We start from the raw sequence: 22420 nt of genomic DNA, 5'->3' as shown, positions 1-22420 counted from the left end.
AGCCAAGGTTTTGGTTTTCAGAATTTTACCTGATTTGGGTTTTATGGACATCCCGTTCTGTGAGCCATATAAGCAACCCATTGTTAATTAATCCAGTCTTTTGTTTTGAACTTGGCTTCTTTATTTATTCTACTTCGAATAATTTACAATAAATTTAATCAAATATAAAATGAAAAACATTTAGTATAAATCATTTATATTAAATACAACATTCACCAGTTTTATTTTTTTGATATCATTCTAGTGTGTGTGACCTACTAGATTTCAACTAAAGCTGGTAGTGGATAGTTTGAATAATCTAATTAATCTAATTACATAGTTAGAACCATTGTAATTCAACCTTGTAGGTATATCCACAAACCAAATAGTAACATCTAGCAATGACTTTTGGCTACCCAGATTAGTCAAAATATATTTGAATTCATACAACACTATTTAGAACCTTAGTTATAGTTACAATGCAATTCGGTTCCTCTGTCTATTATGTTTCGATCATATATTTTAGAGCATGGAACATTTGTCAAACTCTAAGCATGAATATGATCACCATGGTGTATCTCTTATTCATTGCTTTGGCCAAAGACTTTTGGAGATAGATCGTCAAGGGGCTACTAGCATATCAAACATTCATGATTACCTAGAAGGTAACATATTCCTTGTTGTGCATTCACGTATCTCCATGTTGATGCACATGATCCCGAACCTCACACTATAGAGCTCCACTATTGTTTGAGAGCTTTGCGGTGAGACCAAAGTTTACATTCATTAACATGAGATAACTAGTAATGTCTCAGGTCTAAGAATTAGTTGCATCCATAACTCATAAGTGTTGTATGATTGGCAAGTAGTCAATCTTCCATTCAGTGAACTCGATCTCGTAGACGAGTACCTTTATGTCTATTCTATGTCACTACATGCTTAATCTGTGACTTACTACAGAATACTACATAAATCGGCTTTTGCAGATGTTTGATAGTCCTTTTGATCATCCTATGGCTAGGAACATAATTTAGGATTTAAGATCCATAGGGTACATATATTAGGATTGGAACATCTTTGCAATCCTTCTAAAGTTATTCCTTGGATTCATCCTAGCCAATAACAAACCTTGAATCTTACTACTTGATTGACGGATATTCTCACTTGCCTTTTTTCATCAATTACCCGACATTGATTTGCCTCGAATAACCAATTATGTGTTGCCACATTAATTACTTTTGAGCATATTTCAACACATGAAAGACCTGTTTATATTCATAGCATTGTTAATCCCTAAACCATATGCCACATGCAATAATATTGATATCTATCTTCAACCATTAATACAAGAGTTGAAGAAATTGTGGGAAGATGGCATCACCACCTATGACCAAGGTTCTTAAAAACGCTAGGCACTAGTCCGGCAGTGGGTAGGGGTCTAGTGCCTAGGCGGCCTATGCGAATTTATGTAAATTTATTGTATATCTTGTAAATAAGTGCCTATTTACACTTAAAAAAACTATACTTGTATGGATAATAAAAGAATGATAAAATGCAAAAATAGAAGTAAAAGAATACACAAAGTACATCTATCCAATAAGTTCAATATTTAAAAAATAGTAAGCATATAATTAATTAAAAAAAAGCATACAATTAATTAAAAAAAAGCATAGACTAAATTATTTAACCTTATTGTATTTAGTCCATGAAACTAATAAAAAAAAAGCATACAATTAATTAAAAAAAAAAAAAACCAAACCACCTAGGACAACCTAGCTCCAAACCAATTTTTTTAAATGATTTGCACTAAATCACGGCGGTCCTTCACTGCCTAGACTAATTTTTAGAACACTTCCTATGACGCATTTAGGAAGGGTCATTCACATTGCGAGCTGCTCTCTTGTGGACTATTAATGATTTCCTGACCTATGCAACCTTGTCAGGTTGGAGCACAAAGAAAAAGTTTGCATGTCTTCACTTAACTGTAAGTCTAATTCAACGTATCTGCATTTTGGTAAGAAAACTTTCTATTTGGGACATCATTGATTCCTGCTCATAATCCTTTTGTTTTGTTGTCATTGAAATGCATTCAATTTGTTTGATGAAATGGAGTGTGCACCATCGAAAGGTGCGAAGTGCCTTCGCCTGTTGTCCACACTAAGTACTGGTTTGGTACTGAGATGCTTTTATAAAAAGTGAGTATCAAAAAGAGCTAAGCTTAAAAAGGTGTTTGGTAAACACTTAAAAACAGCTTATTTTCACAATTTTGGGTGAAAAAAGTTGAAAACGTGAAACAACAAAAATGAGCTTATTCTCAAAGCACAACAGAAGCAGATTTTTTTCAAAAACAATAATACCAAACCAGCCCTAAGTGTTGGGTTGGGACTGCTTAACTTTTTTTTTTTTTTTTTTTAAAATATAAGCAAGAGTGAAAAAAACGCTGAGCTCCAATTTGTGTTTGGTAACTCAAGCAAACCCAGCTTTTTTTTCAAAATCATGGGCATTTAAAGTAGAAAAGCGAAGAAGCGGAAACTTCTAGCGATGACCCTTAGCACGTGAGTTCAGATTAGTGTTGTTGCTAGGGGTCTGAACAGGAGTTGCTTCATCCAACGACTCCTCAAAGCTAGAGACGATGTCTTCAACGGCCTTTATCCGCCTTTCGAGGTCAGCGAGCTTTATCTTTTCCCTCATTCGTGAAGGTTTTCGAAGCTTATCACAGAAGCATTGCAGCAAGCTTTCCCATATTCGATTCATGGTGGGACTACCTTTCATACTAGAGACGTCGTTGTGCTCAGAAGTGATGTAGGTGTAGTAATATTGCTTTGGAATAGCCATTGCAGTGGTAAAGTGATTTGGTCAAGAGGAATATGAGTTCACTCTCAATGAAAGCACCAATTGTTAGAATCAGATTCGCGAACCGCCGTGAATGGTGGAGATGCACAAAACCGTTTACCTGCAAAATAGTAAACAACCGTAACTAGCCAAAGACCTCACCGGGGGGAGGGGTCATAAACTCTCTGACGGTCAAGGTAGTAAGCAATATTATGAAACTCAAGTAGTAGACAAGAGAATAAGTGTACTATAATTACATTACCTGCGATAAACCTAGATGAGGGTATTTATACTAGTCGAGGCAGAGAAATTTTAGGATAGGGAATCCGTCTGAAACCGGGAGAATCCCCGAGGATATATAGGAAATAGGTATTAAATCTTTTTGAGAGTGTGATTACTTGCCGTGCACGCCAATCCTTAGATTGTAAGCACTTCAAGAATATAGGGAGTTTGCTGATTCCTTACTAGATTAGGTTCTCGTGTCTTACGAAACAAGTATGGTCAATCTTAGCGAAGTCGTCAGACTTCGCCCACTGCTCCGAAACAAGATGATGTTGGCATCGTTGGTCTGTTTATTTAGCTCCGCTGGGAAGTTGTTGAGCCCATGATCGGACTTTTGAGGCATTCTATTTTGATCCGCCTTACTTCGGCCTTGAAAAATCATGATCCCACATCTGTAATCATAACTTGACAGTGTTTCATGTGAATGAGGATTTTAGCATAAATGTGTGATTAGGAAGGTTATAGTTTATGTTAACCTTACAACATTGTTAATTCCATGTTGAAGCACTTGTTTGGCAGAAGCTTGTATTGAAGACAGGGTATGAGCACAATCACTGGCCATTAAGTAGTTTTGATCTCTATTCAGAAACGCAATTATAAATATGACATTTGTAGACCATGTGGAAGAATGTTGGATTTAATCCAATATAAATCAACATTTAAATGGTCTACAATGGAATGGAATCAAGATTGAGATTTGAACCCTTATATCAGCCTTCTGAATGTGTGTCTTGAATTAATCCAAATAAGGCTGATTAAATCCTTGATAGACATGTGATTATAATATAGGATTTGGGTCTCCTTTATGGACGGAACCCTAATACCTTAGCCAATATAAATACTAAGGTCTCTACAAATCTTAGATACACATCAAACACTTCCAATACAATAGTTATATGTGACCAGGTGCTTTGAGAAGACTTTAGTGTTGTTACTGTCTTCAACCTCTCATATTCATCTTCCATGAGCGCATGACTACCGCTTCTATCAGGTTAGCCACTCCTTTTTGTGTTTTAATTATATAACCATATAATATAAAGCTAACACTAGCCTCGTCTACCACTAGTACAGCAAACAAAGGATTTGCGTAAATATATAGACCCCGGGTCTTCAATATGCTTAGTGAGGCATTATCTCAAGTTCCAACTACGCAATAAACCCTTTTGGTGAAATGTACATGGAGGTAGTAAACTTGAAATGGAGAAATATCATGGTAACTTCATCAGAATGATAATTCTCCTTTTCAAGTTCATTAATGAGTCAAAATTTCCGCTGTCCTATCTACTTTCCTAGGAGACCTGTTGTTTGCCCTGGTAGTTCCAACTTGTTGGCCTTTTTCTGCTTAGAACACGGGAAATTTTGACACTCACTAACGGAACACAAAGTTTCTAATCAAGGACATGGGATTCTTGCTCTTGAAGTACAAGGTGATGCTGCCGATGTGATTTTTTATGTTCTTAAATAGTGTCACTTGGTATTAGAGCGATGCCGGCCATCAAATTGAGAATAATTTTTTTTTGGTTCTATGTGATGATCCACAGCTAAAGTAACAACATACTCGCAATATTATATAAGAACATAATCAATTAGTTATTAAGAGGATAACATTAACAACACACAGAAGGCAAGATAGCATAAAGCTTGTACTAAAACCGCAAGACAATAAAAAAACTCAAACAGAAAGTTGGATCTCCAAAGGTTGGTGGGACGCAGTGGTTGGTGCCACAATCAGTGTTTGAACCAAGGACGAATTTATCACCGCTGATGGCCGAGTGATTTTCACTTTGTAATCACCATGGGAGAGAGAGGACTCAAAGAAACCATTAGCGTCTGTCATGCCAGAAGAAGTTAAGCCAGCCCTCAAACCCCATTCATGTAACAGCTTGTCAACAACATTACCAGTGGCCAAGTTGCGGAAATTGTTATCGGTCAAACACATTCTGTAGCATCCCTGAGGTTTCCAAGCAGACCAAATAATAATTCCTTGAATCTGAGGGTGAGCATGTAGCTCTCTCAAAATTTGTTCCAAGTACAAAGCCTGCCAATATAAACAGAAACGCTAGTCATATTGAAGCACTTCATAAATTTTTTCCCATATAACCATAAACTCCAGTTATATATAAATAGAAACAACTTGGGTTTAGAAAGATCAAACGACATTATTAGTTCAATTTGTATAATCTAACACCTTAAATTGATCAAATTTTACCTGATTGGGATTGCTTTTCACATCTAATTCTGTAATCCAAATGGGCAATCTTGCAGCAGCAAGAGTATCGATTGAAGCTCTTATGTAAGGAAGGTTAGGAGCCATACTAAAATGAGACTCAAGCCCAATCCCTAACCGTGCATTTCTGTTACCCAGAAAAGTTTGTATCTCTCTCAGCTTCTGAAGGTACTTAGCGGGTGTAGATAAACCATCTCTACTGTCCTCAATGGTGTTAAATTCATTCATGAACATGGTGGTTGCTCCATCAGTTCTAATAGCCATGTTATAAAAAAGGGCAGAAGCTTTTGAACCCAAGATATGTTCAAAGAAATTAAAATGTAGATTTTCATTCACCACATCCCATGCTATAACTTGCCCTCTGTATCTATTGATAACAGAGTGAAGCCTCTTGGCAGTGGCGGTAAAAAGTTGCTGCTTAGTGAGTGATTTGACCCAACCGGGGTTGTACTGGGGATCTTCCCAGAACACATTGTGGCCACGGACTGCAACATTGTGTTTTCTCGCAAACTGAAGCATGGCATCAGCCACGGAGTAATATTCATGACCCCAAGAAGGTTCAGTGCTGTACCATTTCATTTCATCTTCAAATGTTGTGACTCTGAACCTTGATGTGAACCAATTTTGGTAGGCAATGTTGGTGAGGATGTTCTTGTTGATAGCACACCCAAAAGGGAAACTTGAAAACTTTTGTTGTATGGAGATTGTTGCGTTTTCTAGTGGATTACCTTGTGCATCAAGTGCTTGAATTCTCACATTTCTCTTACGAATCTAAGATATCATAGTTAATTAGTCTTTAAGTAAACCACTTCGAAGTACAATTCAATCATCAACAAACCCATTCTAGATAAATGGACATGATCAAACTCACTTTGGTAATGCTTTGATCTTGATGAGACTTCCATTGCTTTTCGGTGAATGGTTGTAATGAGATGCTATCAACCCAAATGTCAACAGATGCTATATTGCTCTGCGGAGTACATAAATGTAAATGAATGAAATGTATGACACAAGAACGCACCGCAATTATAACTAAAAGACTACTTGTACGCTCTTGCCTACAAGTATTGAGTATTACCTCAAAATAAAGCTCAGCTGGGCCTGATGAATTGACAGTTAGACCACCTTTGAGCATGGACCAACAATTTGATTTGGCAACAATCGAACCAGCAAATACGAATCCACTATTTGTCTTGAAAACTGCTGTTACTGGTACACTACCGTTACTCACTTGTATCCAAGCTACACTTGCACAAAACAAATATAAAATAAATATTAATTTTTGGAAGGAGTACATGATGACTTTGTTGCAGTATATATAGTTGCCCGTAACTAATTCTGTACCAGAGAATGAATAGAGCTTGTTCCTATGCAAATAAATTTTTTGAGAAATACTGTCATGCGGTTCATATCTGCTATGTGCCACAACGAACTCGTTGCCTTGTGATTCTCTGTGTTGTAGTTTTGCATTGCCAAAAGCAGACCATCCTTTCAAGCCATGTTTTAGTTCCGGGTTTACGACGATGCCTCCACTGTATTGTGGTTTATGAGGCTTTTCCAAACACTGTAGAAAGGGCAAAAGATAAAAATTCAAAAACTTAAATTCGTTGCATTCTAATTCAACTAACAAAACAAGAAATTCCAGTGAAAGCAACTTGCCTCAATACTAGCTGTGTAATCATAAGATAATGCGCTCACTTCATACCCTGCACAACATTTGACTGAGTAATGAATTGTCAAGAACTAGCTAGAAAAGTTAATAGTGATCAATTGTTCGTTCGAGAACTGCGAATAAGCCAACAGTTACAATGATTCATTGTCAATAAAGGTCGGCTATAAGTTTATAACATGATGGCTCTCATGGTGAACTTTGCTTACAAAAGATGGTAAATGATAAACAAACCTGAAAAAAAGGAAGCGCATAACAACAGAAGCAAATTGATTCCTCCCAAAATCGTCATTGTATGTTGTTTGCTTGCTAATTACAAACCTTAGAGTGAGAGAGAAGAACAATACGGTAAGAGAGCATATTATGCTTTGTATTTATACAGAGATGAACGCTGATATTTATACGTAGAATATGGCTAGATTTTAGCAGAAAATAAAAAACATGACACCGATGTGTATAATCATATCCTATCAAGCAATTAAAGATATGAGACCGAGATGTATATATCCCATATCAAGCTTTCAATTATATACCTTGTCTTAATAATTAATTTGACTGAAAAACCCAAAAAAATTATAATTGTTGCAGGATATTTATGTCTGTCTACTAATTGGTGTAACTGTTATAACCGTTAGGCCATTAATTCCTCAAATGAATAAGTCATTCATTCCTCAATTAATTAGACATTTGATTCTTCCTATTTAATTAGGGGTATTTTGTGTAATTTTCCAAGATAGCCTCACATTGTAAAACACTACAAGAAATTCTCGAATAAAATTCTTTCATTCTCTCACAAATTATTTTCCGCTACATCAATAATTAATTTGACTGATATTAAAATTAGAATCAGTTTCAATTCCCAAGTTAATTAGGATCTTTGTTTCTGCAACACACCTTACAGATTTGACAAAAATCATTGTAACTGATTTGGATCCTAAATTTAACTGCCAAGTACCTATGAAGTTATTTCACTTAAAATATGAACTCATCTGGATTCAGGGACCCTAAAAATTTATGGCCCACAATCGATGGTCATGTATTGGCATGAAAAAAAATGGGTATTCATAAATTGATATGACCCTAATTCTATAGATTAATTCATTGTTCTTCCGTTTCTGTTTGTGGGGGATTGTGTATTGTTTGAGAGATGTGATTATGACCGCACGATGAAATTTTTAAGCGGGCCGCTAGATTTTGATGACGATCAAGAGTTGGATTCCTGCCATGCTTTAATTTTTTTTTTTCATTATAGCAAGTTGAATTGAGGATAGGGTATCGAAGTTGAGACTTCTCAGAGTCTAGGAAGTCTTAGGATGTGTAAAAGATTAAATGCTCGTTTGGAAGTGCTTTTAAAATAATTAAAAATGTTTTTGGTCAAATTGATTTTGAGTTCCAAAAATACTATTTAAAATGTTTTTCCAGAATCCACTTAAACTACACATTCAATGTCATTTTAAAAGAACCTTTAAACAAGCCTTAAATGGTTGATTGTGGGATGCTTAGGTCATCTCCAACCGAATGGGCTACGTTTAGACCCCCTCCAGATTATAACCCTACAAGAAATTATTTTTTAATGACCAACGTCAGACCATATCTATTTACAATCTCCAACCGAAGAGAACTATTTTTAGCCCCCTCAATAATTTATTATTTTAAGTTTGTTCTTTAATTTTATTGGTTAATTGAATTAAACTACCAAATTAAAATAAGGTAGATGAAAATGATGTGAGAAATGGCGTAGAAATGACTTAGGTATTTATAGGAAAACAAATTAGAATTTTTAATTTATTTTAAATTTTGGCCTGGTGGGTTCCAAATTTTTTTGGCCTAACCCTCCATTGGAGATGGATTTTGTGTCAAAACAGGTTATATTTTGGCCTATAGCCATTTGACCGGCTCGGTTAGAGATGACATTAAGACCTTCATGCCTTACAAGCTCAAATCAATAGGATGTACAATTACAAACCCTAATGTAAGACCTTATAAGCTTTTTCTATATTTCAACAATTTTCCAAGTGATATTCCTCTTCATTTGGAAGTGAGAGGTTTTATATTCGAATCTCATGGATGATAAATTTGATACCAAATTAGGCTACCCATTATGTGGCTTAGCCGAACTCTCCCTCCCCTTAGTGTTGTGTTAATAATAAAAACCAATAAGTGGATTGTGAGACGAGGGGATGAGTCAAGCGCTAAGACCCGTACCCCCATGGCTAGGGCCTTGAAGTAGCGAGTAGGGTGTGCCGAGGGGACGAGTCAAGCACTAACTGGTCATGGGTGGTATACTATCATTACATCTCAAATAATTTGTTATTTGCTACCTACCCGTAAAAGGTCGGGTCTGCTCTGTAAAACTTAGAGCCAGACTGTGATCTGTTGGTCCTAGAGCCACACTCAACCTTCTCGTACAACAAATCACTTAATACCCTGCTTAATTACAAGCCCACACTATTAGCTAGGCTCAGGAATTACAAATTATAATGTAAGACCTTATAAGTTTTTCTCTGTTTCACTAACTTGCCGATGTGGGAACTAGGTGTCGTGTGAATTTGTAGTATAAGGATTGAGGATAACTTGGTATATGTTATCAGTAAAGAATGATCGCCTCTTGACAAATTTACCAAAACGAAATTGTGGTAAAAACTAAAACAACAGGACAAGTGTGTGGTCTGTAAGTTTATGAGTATGAGTTATGGAAGGAATCAGTTCTTGTGTTTAAGATTGATATGGAAAAGTCTTGGTCAAAAGCCTTAACTTATTTGGTTTCCTTGTGGAATAAGTTTTGTGAGATTCTGAATAATCCTTGTGGGATTAGAACTCGGTAATAGAACATGTTTGGGATTGATATGTTGTATCAATTGTGATGTTTGAATCCTAAGTCTATTCTAATAGGGAATGACAAAAGGAGTGCTATAAAAGCTTATGCCACTGCTCTTGCAATATACGGTTATATAGAGTTCCAAGTCCTATTGTCTGGAAGAACCATTGAGATTTGTAAAAGAGGAGAAGGCAGTAAGCTGTGAAGTCGCAATGGCTTCTTCATCTGGTTCCAATTCTGCAGGTAAGTTCTCGAGCTTTTCTCGTGTTTTTGTTCATCTATTGGTTTAGTGGAGTTGTGATTTAATTGGTTGTATCCATGTTCTTTAGATTGATGAATTGTTAGAGTTTATGCTTACATGTGGTATCAGAGCCTAGGATTCTAACCATTAAGTTCAATTCTTCATGAAAACCATTGAATCTGGGAACGAGTTGCACTGTTTGGGTTTTCGAACTAAGCCTTAGGACTCTTAAGAAATATATGAACTCAAAACGATGTCCTTTTGTTTATAAAAGAGTCGTTGGAAAAGGAATAGTGAAACGGTGTCGTGTTTTTTTTTTTTTTTTTTTTGGTATAATACTTTAAAAAAAAATAAAAAATATTCACCGATTGCAAAATCTGGGTTTTACGCTTTCGATGGTGTTCTTCGAAGTCTGGGTTTTCATCACTCATTCAAATCTTAATTTTGAGTCAATATTGATGCCATGATTCATACGATTCATCAAAAGGTATGAATTATGATCTAATTCGCACCCGAGGTTTCAATTTTTAAATTTGTTTTGCATACTGTCATGCTAAAAGGAAAACTTGAAACTGTTATGTATTTTTCTGATTACCTTGGATGCCGATGCAGTTTTGAGTTGAATGGTTGCATAGATTGTTACAAATTGTTTCCGCTGGTATAACTAATGCGAAATCAACCAAATAAGTTTTGTCTTATTGTTTTATGTTGTACAAATCGGTGCTAACCAATTCTGCATAAGTATGACAAATAGTATTGCAGTTAGAACAATTAATGTTGTTTGTGGATATCATTGCAATTGTTTACTCTCTGTATATCCTTAAATTCAAGGATATGTATATAACTAAATTGATTCAATGGGCTAAAATTTTAGTGGTGAAAAAGATGGAAATCAGGGATCTTTAAAAGGGTTCATAGTTTTGATTTCATTAATCAATTCTGCGGAACCATTGAACAAAGATCATGTTACCTGCATATTGAGATTATATTATCATTATGGCCCTTCATATTGACGTTAACTCATTCATTGTTCTATTATTTCTCTTGTTTTATTGAAATCTGAATGAGAATTGTCTTTTTCAGGGAATTGGTGTCAACGAGATTCTGGCTGATAACTTTGGCGATGATTTTGGATTGGCGCGTCTATAATAATGGCAATTCACTTCAATAATCTACAATGGTACGAGGTCCATGGGAATTTGGAGTGATGGCAATCCACGTGGTTGGGTCTCAAGCATTGATGGATAATTTGTTTCATTTATTTGGAGCCGAGGAATTGCAATCGGGTTGACGAATATGGATCTAATGATGCATTCAGGTAACTTAGTTCATTGTATCATGCATGATTAATTGTTCTCTTATATGCATGATTATAGTGTGATGAGTTTGAGCATGATGAATTAGGGCTTTTGCTATTTCAAGTATGCCTGTATAATTGTATACTGTGAGGGCATGATTAAACTCGAAATCCCTATGGATGCCAACTTGTGATTTATGTGGGATGTCTGAAATCATTTTTTGTTGCATAAACAAGTTAGTGTAACATTTAGTCTATGTATACTCTTTATTTTTCATTAAAGAGACTATGGTTCTGATTAAATTAGTCTTGGTGGAGGATAAAACTTGTTCATATACAACACCTATTGTTCTCTTTTGTTTGTTTGGTTGGGGACATATGATGAATATCAATTGGGATGGAATCATTTTGACTGCACGAGTACTCCATAAATTGGTATTGTCTAAATGAATGTTGGCAAGTATATATGCTTAATGACTAAGTGGTTCTAAATATTAAACTAATGGAATTTGGATGACATTGTTCCTATTTATGATACATAAACTAAATGCATTATTTTTGGTTCGAGTATCATGTAGGGAATTTCTTGCTAATTGAATATGTACATTGAATTTGGGTTTTATTTTGTAATGATCTTATTTTCATTAGTTGACTCAAATTAGATTTTGTGGCGATAATTGATCTTAGCCTTAAAAATTTACTTGTATGATTATATAGGTTAAGCTATGAATTTTGAGAATTAGCTTGTGTCATCCATATACAAGGATGATAAACAAATTAGCTTATGTGAGACGTTGTCTATATTTTTGTACAACACAAATTGACATTGCCGAATGCATATTGATTTAACTTATGAATTCATAAAGAAGCCTGTGCTTATTGTATTGTGAAAATCATGGAGTTTAAGATGCATGCTTATTGTATATGTATATTTGTGATTTCATTTATGATGCATGTTTCCGCTATTATGTTTTGGTTGAAATCACAAATAGGGAGGAAGAAATAGTGGTCTTGATTATCTCGTTTTAATCAAGACATATTGTTGTGATATATATCTAGGCATTATCAAATTTGGTTGATTTTGCTCGATGGATATTGAACTAGTTAGGATCAAATTGAATGCAAAAATATTGTGTTTGCTATTCTGATTTTGATCATTGTTGAAACTGGTGATTTTGGGTTTATGTGAGATAAGTTTTTCCAAATGGATTGTGACTATCTTTTGATACATAGACTGTTTGCATAATGGTTTAGGTATTTATGACTAAACTGAGATTATGCAATTGGGGAGGAATCGGGAACCAATTGGTTCATATCTCCGGTTTCTTTATCGGTTGTGCAGTACATTCTGCTTATGCTTAAGTGGGAGAATCATATGTTCGAATGTAAGCATAAGGCTAAGAGTATTTAGGCCAACCATAATAATTCATTTGGATGCTTAAAAACCAGTTTATGGTTTTATTGAAGCAATTGGTTGAATTATTTGTGTTACTTAATTTGTTTAAGTAATGAGAAGGATCCTATGATGTTAGCATTCAAAAGGAAACAAATTTGGTTTCCATATGGATCCTGATTAGTCATTCATTGTATTGGAATGATTTTTAGTTAATATAGTTGCTATTAACTTGTACTTAACTTGGTTGTGTTAAGTATGGCCTAGATAAGTGGGAGTGTACTATTTAAGGGCTTGAAGATAGTTGCTTTTGTTCAGTTAGAACATGGCAACGATGAGCTTGAAGATTCCCAGAACTACAGTAGTCTAGTTGGCTTAGTTATGCTTATCTATTTGGTAGTTTATTTTGGTGTTCAATTTTTCCAATTATGTGATTAATTGATCCAGAAGACAAGTTTATCTAATAATAGTTGAGATTGCTAAGAAGATCATTTTGGATTTTGCTGGAGCATTCTTTATAAACTGTTATTATACTATTGAGTTTGATAAATGTGTTCTGATAATTAGTATTCTGTTATGAAGTTGGCTAATATCAGTGGGAGTAATGTTTTGGTATTACTCTAACATTGTTTCACATGAATGTATAGATCAGATATGCTGTGATTGTTGGATCAATTCTGTGTTGTACAGATTAGATTCTTGAATTCCATATTTTGAAATGTATTTTGGTGTGTGATTGTGAGCTTGTTGATTTTGGACTTGGTGATCATTTCTATAAATCTTAAAAGACTGGTTTTGCATGTTCATACTCAAGTGGGAGAATGTAAGTTTATGAGTATGAGTTATGGAAGGAATCAGTTCTTGTGTTTAAGATTGATATGGAAAAGTCTTGGTCAAAAGCCTTAACTTATTTGGTTTCCTTGTGGAATAAGTTTTGTGAGATTCTGAATAATCCTTGTGGGATTAGAACTCGGTAATAGAACATGTTTGGGATTGATATGTTGTATCAATTGTGATGTTTGAATCCTAAGTCTATTCTAATAGGGAATGACAAAAGGAGTGCTATAAAAGCTTATGCCACTGCTCTTGCAATATACGGTTATATAGAGTTCCAAGTCCTATTGTCTGGAAGAACCATTGAGATTTGTAAAAGAGGAGAAGGCAGTAAGCTGTGAAGTCGCAATGGCTTCTTCATCTGGTTCCAATTCTGCAGGTAAGTTCTCGAGCTTTTCTCGTGTTTTTGTTCATCTATTGGTTTAGTGGAGTTGTGATTTAATTGGTTGTATCCATGTTCTTTAGATTGATGAATTGTTAGAGTTTATGCTTACATGGTCGACCAAGAAAATTGTATGAAGCTTTCTATTTTACAGTCAACTTTAAAGTAAACGAAAACAAGTGTGTCTAGTCGATCAAAAGAAAACAAAGCTTTATATTTTGATCTGGTAATCTTCTATAAGGTCAATTGGTGTCTGCCAAGAATAATGAGAAAGTCCTCCAAGCCTAAGCACATAAGCAAGAGCAAAAGCAACAGCAAGGGTCCTCCACTTTATGTTTGGTCACAAATCTATAAAGGTTCTCTCTGATCATTCTCCAGATTTCTCTTGTTTTCTTTTTTTCTTGTATCGCAAGAAGCCTATTCGAGTATTGTCAAATCATAGAAACGTTACTACTAGTCGCATTCTCATATCATAGAAATAAAAAATTGGTAATTTAAATTATCTTTGCATTTACTAATTCATGCTTAGTCCTATGCTGGTTTTTCTATTTTGATTTTTTTTTTTTAACAAATGATATTATCTACACTAAGGGAGAGGGGGTGGACTTTAGCCTGAGTGTGAGATTTTGAACTCTTATCTTGGCCAACATCCAACCAATCTTAGTTTTTGGGGATTTCTATTGACATACAAGTAATTTTCGATTTTTTGTTTTCAGCCTAACTCCTTCTTAGAGTAATTGGTGCTTAAAGCTTTTCGTTGCATATGAAACAACAGATTGAGAGAGGATATTACAGAAATATGAGCATTCTACACTACCCTTTATGCTTTTTATACTATCTTATGAAATTTATATGATGGTGGAGAATTCAAGAATTAGCATGAGGAGAATTCTCTTTGTGTGTTACCAAACATGGGATATACCAAGGAAAATGAGAATAGTATTCATACATAGCATATCCATTCTGAGTAAGTGCACTGTGAGCATATGAAGAGCAAAAGGAAGGGCTTCTTAGAGATCGAAATTTCAAACATGAAAGTATCGTCTATACTCTGAAACGATCTTATGTTTATTCATCAAATTCACCGTTCGTTATGTTGCCACACAGAAGGAAGCACAAATACAAATATATGTTTTGCTCAAAATGTAAAAATAACATTATAATCGACTAATCGGGGGAGAAGTACATGAAAAACTAACAAGGCTAAGCCTTGCATTAGACACTAATCAAATTATTACCGAGTACCAAACAATCTTTTCCAATGTTAATTAAAAAGTGGATCGTAAAACATTAACAAACAGCACACCGATTCTTTCAAAGGATGGATATAGGGTGGTCATCCTCAGGCCATATGCAGAGATCCATCTTGAGCTGGCCGCAAGAACTGATAAAATCAGTTGGGATTAAGTGGAAACCTGTTTTAGGAGGGCTATCATCAATTATAATTCTTGGAGTGCTCTTTGTGAAAGCCTGTAATCTTAGGCGATTTCCCTTGGTTTTTGCAACAAGGTCATAGAAGAAGCCTCCTGTGGAGCTGGGTTGAATACAGCTAAGCGTCACGGCATTTCCTAGTTCTTTAACACAATGGTTCTTGAGAACAAATAATGTACCTTCATTCTTTTCTTGGAAAACCACAAATTTGTCAGTAACTGATAAGGTAACTGGAAAACTGCAGTGGTACTCAAATCGTTTTGCCGAACCAAAATGTTTATGCCTGAAGTGTTGACATATCTGCTTGGATGAAGCGACAAAGTCACAGCCTATATGGGGGCATGAACAAGGCGAGTACACACAAGTCTTTTGATGTTCACTTCTTTTGTCATAAGTGACCGACTCTTTGCATCCATGCTTGGCATTTCGGCATGATATTGTTGAAACTGATTCAAGGATCTTCTCAATTGCACGGCAACGATTAGAGCAAATGGACCCGGAGCAGGAGGGACATTTGTTATTCATTTTGCTGATGCAAGAGGAGCAAGCTATATGCCCATTTTGATCACATTGGAAGACAGGGATGGTCAAAGGTTCATAGCAAATTGGGCATTCAAACAGATATGGGTCAGTTAGGGTTATGATAGTTTTATCAGACCTTTCATTATTTTCCTCTTCGTCTTCAACTTCGATTTTATCATCTTCTTCTCTTTCTTCATCTTCACTTCCATCACGATAGCGATCTTCTTCTTCACTCCTGTCACGATAGCCATCTCCTTCTTCACTCCTGTCACGATAGCGATCTCCTTCTTCACTCCTGTCATGATAGTGATCTACTTCACCTCCGTCACGATAGTGATCTACTTCACCTCCGTCACTATAGCGATCTCCTTCACTTCCATCACTATCACTTTCATCTTCTTCTCTTCCCGCGTATCCCCGACCTCTTCTGGCTCTGGATGCCCTAACCATTGTAACAGGAGTGAAGTCGTGATCACTTTCCTCTTCTTCTCTTTCCACATCTCCTCGAACCCTTTTGGCCCTGGGTGCCCTAACCCTGGTATGAGGAGCAAAAGGATTCGGACGACTCAGACGAGCTCTCTTGGTCCTTCGGATGATGCTGACTTCTTCATCTGACTCTTCACTTGGAAGGAAACCAGGTGATAAATGGCGCCGGGGCCGCATCAGTACTTCTTTCTCTAAATCTGACTCTCCATTGCTCAACGGCGATGATCTTGCCATTTAAATACAATGAATAAATCAATGCTTTATAAGCCCTTATTTATAGGCTACGCGTACGTCTCAGTTGGAAGAATATCAATCCTAATACAGGTTCGTTTTGCATTTCTTTGGGAGCAAGAATTCAAAACAAATAACGAAACAAATTTTCATATAAGGACGGGATAAGATACGATTCGATTTATTTAATGAATACTGATTTATCATAATAAATATTTTCCTTCGATTCGATTTATTTAATGATATCGATTTATCATAATAAGTACTTACTTTCCTAAACAGATAATGATTATCTCGAAATTACGAGTAATTCTAAAATTAAATGCTCCATGAAAATCGGAAAAATAAACAATGAGAGTTGCAGAGTTGTTGTCACATTCAAACTCTGATTCCAAGGAGAAATCTGTGGCTGAAGGTGTAATTTTCAGTTCATAATCTCCATGGTAAAAGGAGGCCTCAAAGAAACGGTTAACATCCGTGGCGCCGAAAATTACGCCGTTCAAACCCTACTCATATGGAATAGCCCCAGACTGGAACAAAGGATTATCCCGGACCTACGCCGAGGTATTCACTGTGATTCTCAAATATCGCAGAACAGAATGTGATAATAGAATCGAATAGAAACAAAGACACAGGGGACGAGCAACTGATAATTCAGATACCTAATAATACCAAACAATCTTTTTCCATGAATGTTAAAACAACAGATCGTACGAGTTAATGTCCAGACCAAAATAAGGAATTATTGCTACATGTTTACTTGCAAAGGATGGAGCGCAGCCATACGCAGAGATGATCAGCAATCACCCAGCTTGCAGTGTTGTTTGTGAAAGACTGCAAACTCAGGGAACTTCCCTCAATTTTCACTTCAAGATCGTATAATAAGCTTCCATATAATGTTTCACACAAGTAGGCGTGACAGAATTTCCTGGACCTTCAAGAGTTGTCTATGAGGATAAGTAATAGTACACCATCTTTTGTGTCCTTGACATCTAAGGCCACGGAAAAACTGCTGTGGTACTCGAATCTTGCTGCGGAATTTACATGTTATTACATGCCTTTTGATGTTTTTTTCTTATGGTAAATGACAGACTCATTGCATCCTTGATGTTTTGGAAGGATATTGTTGTAAATGACACAAGAACCTTCTTAATTGCGTGGCAAACAATTGAAATGAATACACCCATAACAGGAACAAGGGCAGTGAAAATTTTTACGTTCACGGAAAATAACCTTCATTTAGTAAAAGAAACCATATTGATTTCCTCGGAATGGGATTTACTCGGTGAAGTCTGGGTATTTAGTTGCTCAAGATATGTCTATGAATGGGGAGCTTGGGCGTAGGGGTACTGGTCAATCGAGTAGTGATACTAATCAGGATGCTACATGGAAGGAAGTATGGCGTTTGAGGATTCCACCTAAGCTGCGTCATTTTATTTGGAAGGGATGTCGAAATGTCGTAGCAATTCGCTCTAACTTAAGGAGACGGGGTATTCGACTAGAGACTTGTTGTCCTTTATGTGACGAGGAGGAGGAAACACTAGTTCATTTGTTTTTTCAATGTTCGTTTGCACGTGTGCTTTGGTTCGGTTTTTCGTTGCAGTTGGACTAAGGGACGGTGGAGGGTGCTGACTTTATGCAGTGTTGGAAGGGTTTATGCACTAGATATGGTGAGGAGGAGTTGGACCAGTTGGTACGATGGGTAGTATGTGGACTATGAAGGATATGGAAATGCCGTAATAGTGTAGTCTTTGACAAGGCAATGTGTGACCCGCGTGCTGCGTTGGATCTATTGCATTTGCATTGGAGGGAGATAACGGAGAGTCAGGAGGTTACTGATTTGTGAAGGTGTAGGCAGCAGGTTCGTATGGATGTGGTGCATCATAGGTGGGTTAAGCCTCATTTTTGAACTATTAAGGTTAATTGTGATGGGGCTTGGTGTAAGCAAACGAATAGGGGTGGTATTGGATGGGTTGCAAGGGATTTTGCTGGCATTTTTCAATGTGCAGGAGGTATGGGAGACTTATTGTGTGGTTCTAATTTGATGGTGGAAGCAGAAGTGATGAGATTGGCTTTGAGGGCTTGTGTGGAAAAGGGATTTGAGCGTGTTCAGTTAGATTCGAATTCGAAGGTTTTGGTGGAGATGCTAAATGGTGTTTTGGTTCTGGAGGCATCAATGGAAGGTATTCTATGGGATATTCTTCATCTTCGACAACAAGTGTGTTATGTTGAGTTTTTATTTTCTCCTCATGCCTGTAATGAGGATGCGCATTATGTGGCTTCTTTTGCGATGCGTATGAGGGGGGCAACATTTGTGGATTAACTTTGAGCCGGACTGGTTGTTCAATATTTTGGTGTCAGATGTAAACATTCCTATTTATCTTTAATAATATCTACTCTTTGACCAAAAAAAAAAAAGTAAAAGAAACCATATTGTCATAAACCATCTCAGCCGTGAAAAGTGCTAAAATCTAACGGTGTCAAAAGTTTTGTCCAGCTTTGTCCTCCGATCTGAGTCAATACATACACACATACTACACAAACCGTCTAAAGAAATTGAAGGAAAACAAAGGTTTTTTTTTTCCACAGCATGACCGACCAGCAACTGGCTCAGCACAAAAAACCAGGTGTAACGCATTGGGTCTACCATACGAAATGAGATGACGCAACAATCCACAAAAAGCCCCAGCAACCAATGCCAGGTTTAACAACCAATAGCTGATGCGCTATCTCACATCGGTGAGGGACAATAATGAGGACTCCCCCTCTCACCTAATAGATATTTGGCACACAGGTTTAGCGAAAACATATTAACTCGCAATGTTTAGAAACATAAACAACTAATAATTGGAGGAGAAAATAAAAATAAACATTCATCATATAGCTATTGTAAATTGGTGGAAGTTACCGACTAACCTTGTCTCATGGTACAACAACGGATCTTAGACAACTTATGTTTAGCAACACTGTTACTGGAAAGATGGAGGGCACTGACCAATAAGCCATATGGCAAGTTCCATCTTGAGCTGATCACAAGGTATTAAAAGGAACCCTGTTTTAGGAGGCTTGCTGTCTTAATGAATTTCCTGCAGCTTGCTTGGAATGCTCTTTGTGCAAGACTGTAACCTGAGAAAACTCGCCTTGGTTTCCACATCAAGCTCATAGAAGAAGCTTTGCCTGATGCCGGTTGAATACAAATAAGCATCACGGAATTTCCTAGATCTTTAACACAATGGTTCATAAGGACAAATAACTTGCCCTTATTCTTTTCATGGAGAATAAGAAAGTTAAGATGATCATATAAGGTAAGGGAAAACTTTGAGAGTACCCAAAACGAGTTGCAGAGGAATTAACATCCACATGACGGAAACACCATAGTAAATGCACCTAAGCACATAAAGGGTCCAATTAATAAAACTCTACTAAAATGATTGAATTTGGGAAAACGAACATCGAAAATGGATTCAGGACGTTGAATTACCTTAAGAAGGATGCCGGGTAAATTTTGAAAAAGTCAACATGGAAGATTCCAGATAATATTCTAGGAACATTCCAACCGGATCGATCAATGGGCTGGGTCAAAGGTCTGGTTCAGCTGGGATGGGTCAAAGGGTAGTGGGTCGGTTCCACGGCCCAAAGGCTTGAGGTTTTTTGGGTTCTGGGCTTGGTTGTAACGAGCCTAAAGCTCGAGTTGGATGGCCCAAGGGCCTATGTTACAAATGGGTTTTGGGTTGGGCCTACAAGGGTTAAAGGGGTTAAGGACTTAGGCTTACACGGGCTTGGGCTTAAAAGCCCGACCCAAGGAAGAAGAACACCGGAGTTTGGCCGAGAAGTTTTCGAACTTTGATCAAGGTCAAAACGAAACCATTTTCAACGTATAAATAGTCAAATTGAAGCTTGTGAAGTAAGGGTTCGAAATATACCTATTGGAGGTCGTGAAATGGCCGGAGTTGGTCGGGAAAAGTGCTCGATATCGTCGGTCATCGTCGAAAACTGGGAAAATGATATGAGTTCATTTTCTGCGTTTAAACACGCCAAACCACTTCAATGACAACCTAAACTTACTTATAATCACCATTTACAAAGATTTGGAGTGGTTAAACAACTTACCCATGTCGGAGGAAGTAGGAACTCGCTGGAGAATCCTTTAAACAATGGGAACGCCATTGTGCAAGGAGGAAGAGAAAAGACCCATCCCCGGTGGTGGGTGGTGGTGTTGTTGTCGTTGATGTGGTGTGGAGGTGTGGGTCTGTGGGTTGGTTCTTAGAGGGAAGAGATGAGAGGGAGGTCCGAGAGTTGTGTGGAGGGAGAGAAAGAGTGATCCATGAGAGAGGGAGAGACCAAGAGATTGAGAGAAAACCGGGAGAGGTGAGGGAGAAAGATTAGGGCCGGGGGGACAAACCCAAAAGCAATGGGCCCCCTTGGGCACACAAAATAAGGTCCAAAAGCAACCTTTTTAAAAATAAATTACCCAACTTAGTGAAATTATAAAAATACCCCTTCGTTCAAAAAATATTATGAATATTTCGGGACGGGTTATTACAATCTACCCCCGTTAAGAAAATTTCGTCCCGAAATTTGAAATAACTTGTTACACTGAAATACTCAAAGATAGGAAGAAGAAAAATATATACATATGTAATGAAGAAATCAAGTAAGAGCGGTTGCACAAAAGGGAGAATGCCACCCCTTCGTGATTGGGTTGCAATGATTCCATCTTTCGTACTTCCAGGCTCATACCTTCTTCCCCCATCAGTGTAAAAGTAGAAACATAATTTATAAAGGTATAAAGTTGAAAACATATAATAGTGTAAGGTCAAAAATATGTACGTAAAATATGATGGCTTCAACATAGGTATGTAACAACATATAAGTCGAAAACTAGTATAGACTTAAAACTGAAAGTAGAAAAACTCGACCAAACCTTTGTAACTTTGAAAATACCGGCAAAACTGTAATAAGGTAAGTTAAAATACTTATGCTGAAACCAAAATCGAAAATGAAAGTGGGTCTTACCTAAGCATACGTAACATCACGTACTATGAGAAAACATGTGTGTGCCTTTGGGTCGAGTCCCAACAATGACTACTCAGTAACATCTATCGTAAACGGGTCCATTTGCCCACTTGCTTAACGAACCAATGAATAAGCTATCGATATTATAGTTGGCCGCTTACGATATTGACAACACATTGTTGTCTCGATAAACAAGTAGTAATTTCCCAAAGGTGCACAATTACCATTTTTGCCCCGTAATGTGAGAGTGTGCATAAATAGTTCGATTCTCACCTCGATCGCGCTGTCTTACCTTTCCAGAACGCACCAATCAAATTTGCTAGAAGTGTTTCGACATCCACGTACTCACGAACAATAAGGTCCTGGAGTGGAGTAGTGGAAAGATGCATTGAGACAAACACATATCGTTGGAAAGGAACTACTAGAGTACGATATGATGTTTATGAATTGTAGCAAGATAATGAGAGGTGACCATTCATTTATGCATGAAGATAGTGATTGGTGATGCAATCTGCTGACCATCTGCATTACAACCTTCATCAATCTCTTATTAAAAGATGGCTCAAACCTCACATCCTTGTGGAACTCTTTCTGGTAAGTCTGGTAAGCTTGTGAAAAGGCGATGCTAATGACGTTCCTGTCTGAATTGATAAGAACTGGGCACACACTTTCACGGAAACGATCGATCGTGAATTTCTTACGGATTAAGCAAGAAACCATGTCGAGAAGGCTAAAAGAACACTCAAGAATTTGAGGGTCAAAACAAGTCCAAGGATAATT

The 22420-nt window shown here is 36.8% G+C and overlaps 2 protein-coding genes and 1 long non-coding RNA gene across 3 annotated transcripts; all 3 read right to left on the bottom strand.

The window, feature by feature from the left end:
* Window positions 1-4765: 4765 nt before the first annotated feature.
* On the bottom strand, window positions 4766-7281 carry LOC103408077 (endo-1,4-beta-xylanase 5-like). Its single transcript, XM_029109174.1, has 7 exons — window positions 7224-7281; window positions 6980-7026; window positions 6665-6884; window positions 6399-6562; window positions 6192-6290; window positions 5303-6091; window positions 4766-5131 (listed from the first exon to the last, which is right to left on the bottom strand). Exons 1-7 carry the CDS (start codon window positions 7279-7281, stop codon window positions 4766-4768), a joined length of 1743 nt encoding a protein of 580 aa, XP_028965007.1.
* A 7805-nt stretch (window positions 7282-15086) lies between these two features.
* Window positions 15087-16583, bottom strand: LOC103432389 (E3 ubiquitin-protein ligase SINA-like 7). Its single transcript, XM_008370579.3, has one exon. The coding sequence runs from the start codon at window positions 16568-16570 to the stop codon at window positions 15269-15271; it is 1302 nt and encodes a 433-aa protein (XP_008368801.2). The 5' UTR covers window positions 16571-16583; the 3' UTR covers window positions 15087-15268.
* Window positions 16584-19043: 2460 nt separating this feature from the next.
* LOC114827278 (uncharacterized) lies at window positions 19044-20857 on the bottom strand. Its single transcript, XR_003776474.2, has 5 exons — window positions 20735-20857; window positions 20548-20643; window positions 19953-20011; window positions 19541-19801; window positions 19044-19396 (listed from the first exon to the last, which is right to left on the bottom strand). It is a non-coding gene; the product is annotated as an uncharacterized lncRNA (long non-coding RNA).
* Window positions 20858-22420: the final 1563 nt, after the last annotated feature.

This window comes from Malus domestica, chromosome 10 (assembly GCF_042453785.1).
Source record: "Malus domestica chromosome 10, GDT2T_hap1".
Classification (NCBI taxonomy): Eukaryota; Viridiplantae; Streptophyta; class Magnoliopsida; order Rosales; family Rosaceae; genus Malus; species Malus domestica.
This window is presented reverse-complemented; position numbering and strand designations above follow the sequence as displayed.

Excerpts from the sequence above, each read along its gene's own strand:
- LOC103408077 (XM_029109174.1), bottom strand. The coding sequence starts at position 7,281 with ATGACGATTTTGGGAGGAATCAATTTGCTTCTGTTGTTATGCGCTTCC. Across the intron at positions 6,563-6,664 it reads CAAGCTCTATTCATTCTCTG|CTTGGATACAAGTGAGTAAC; the intron begins GTACAGAATTAG and ends GTGCAAGTGTAG. Across the intron at positions 6,291-6,398 it reads CAGCTGAGCTTTATTTTGAG|AGCAATATAGCATCTGTTGA; the intron begins GTAATACTCAAT and ends TGTACTCCGCAG.
- LOC103432389 (XM_008370579.3), bottom strand. The coding sequence starts at position 16,570 with ATGCGGCCCCGGCGCCATTTATCACCTGGTTTCCTTCCAAGTGAAGAG.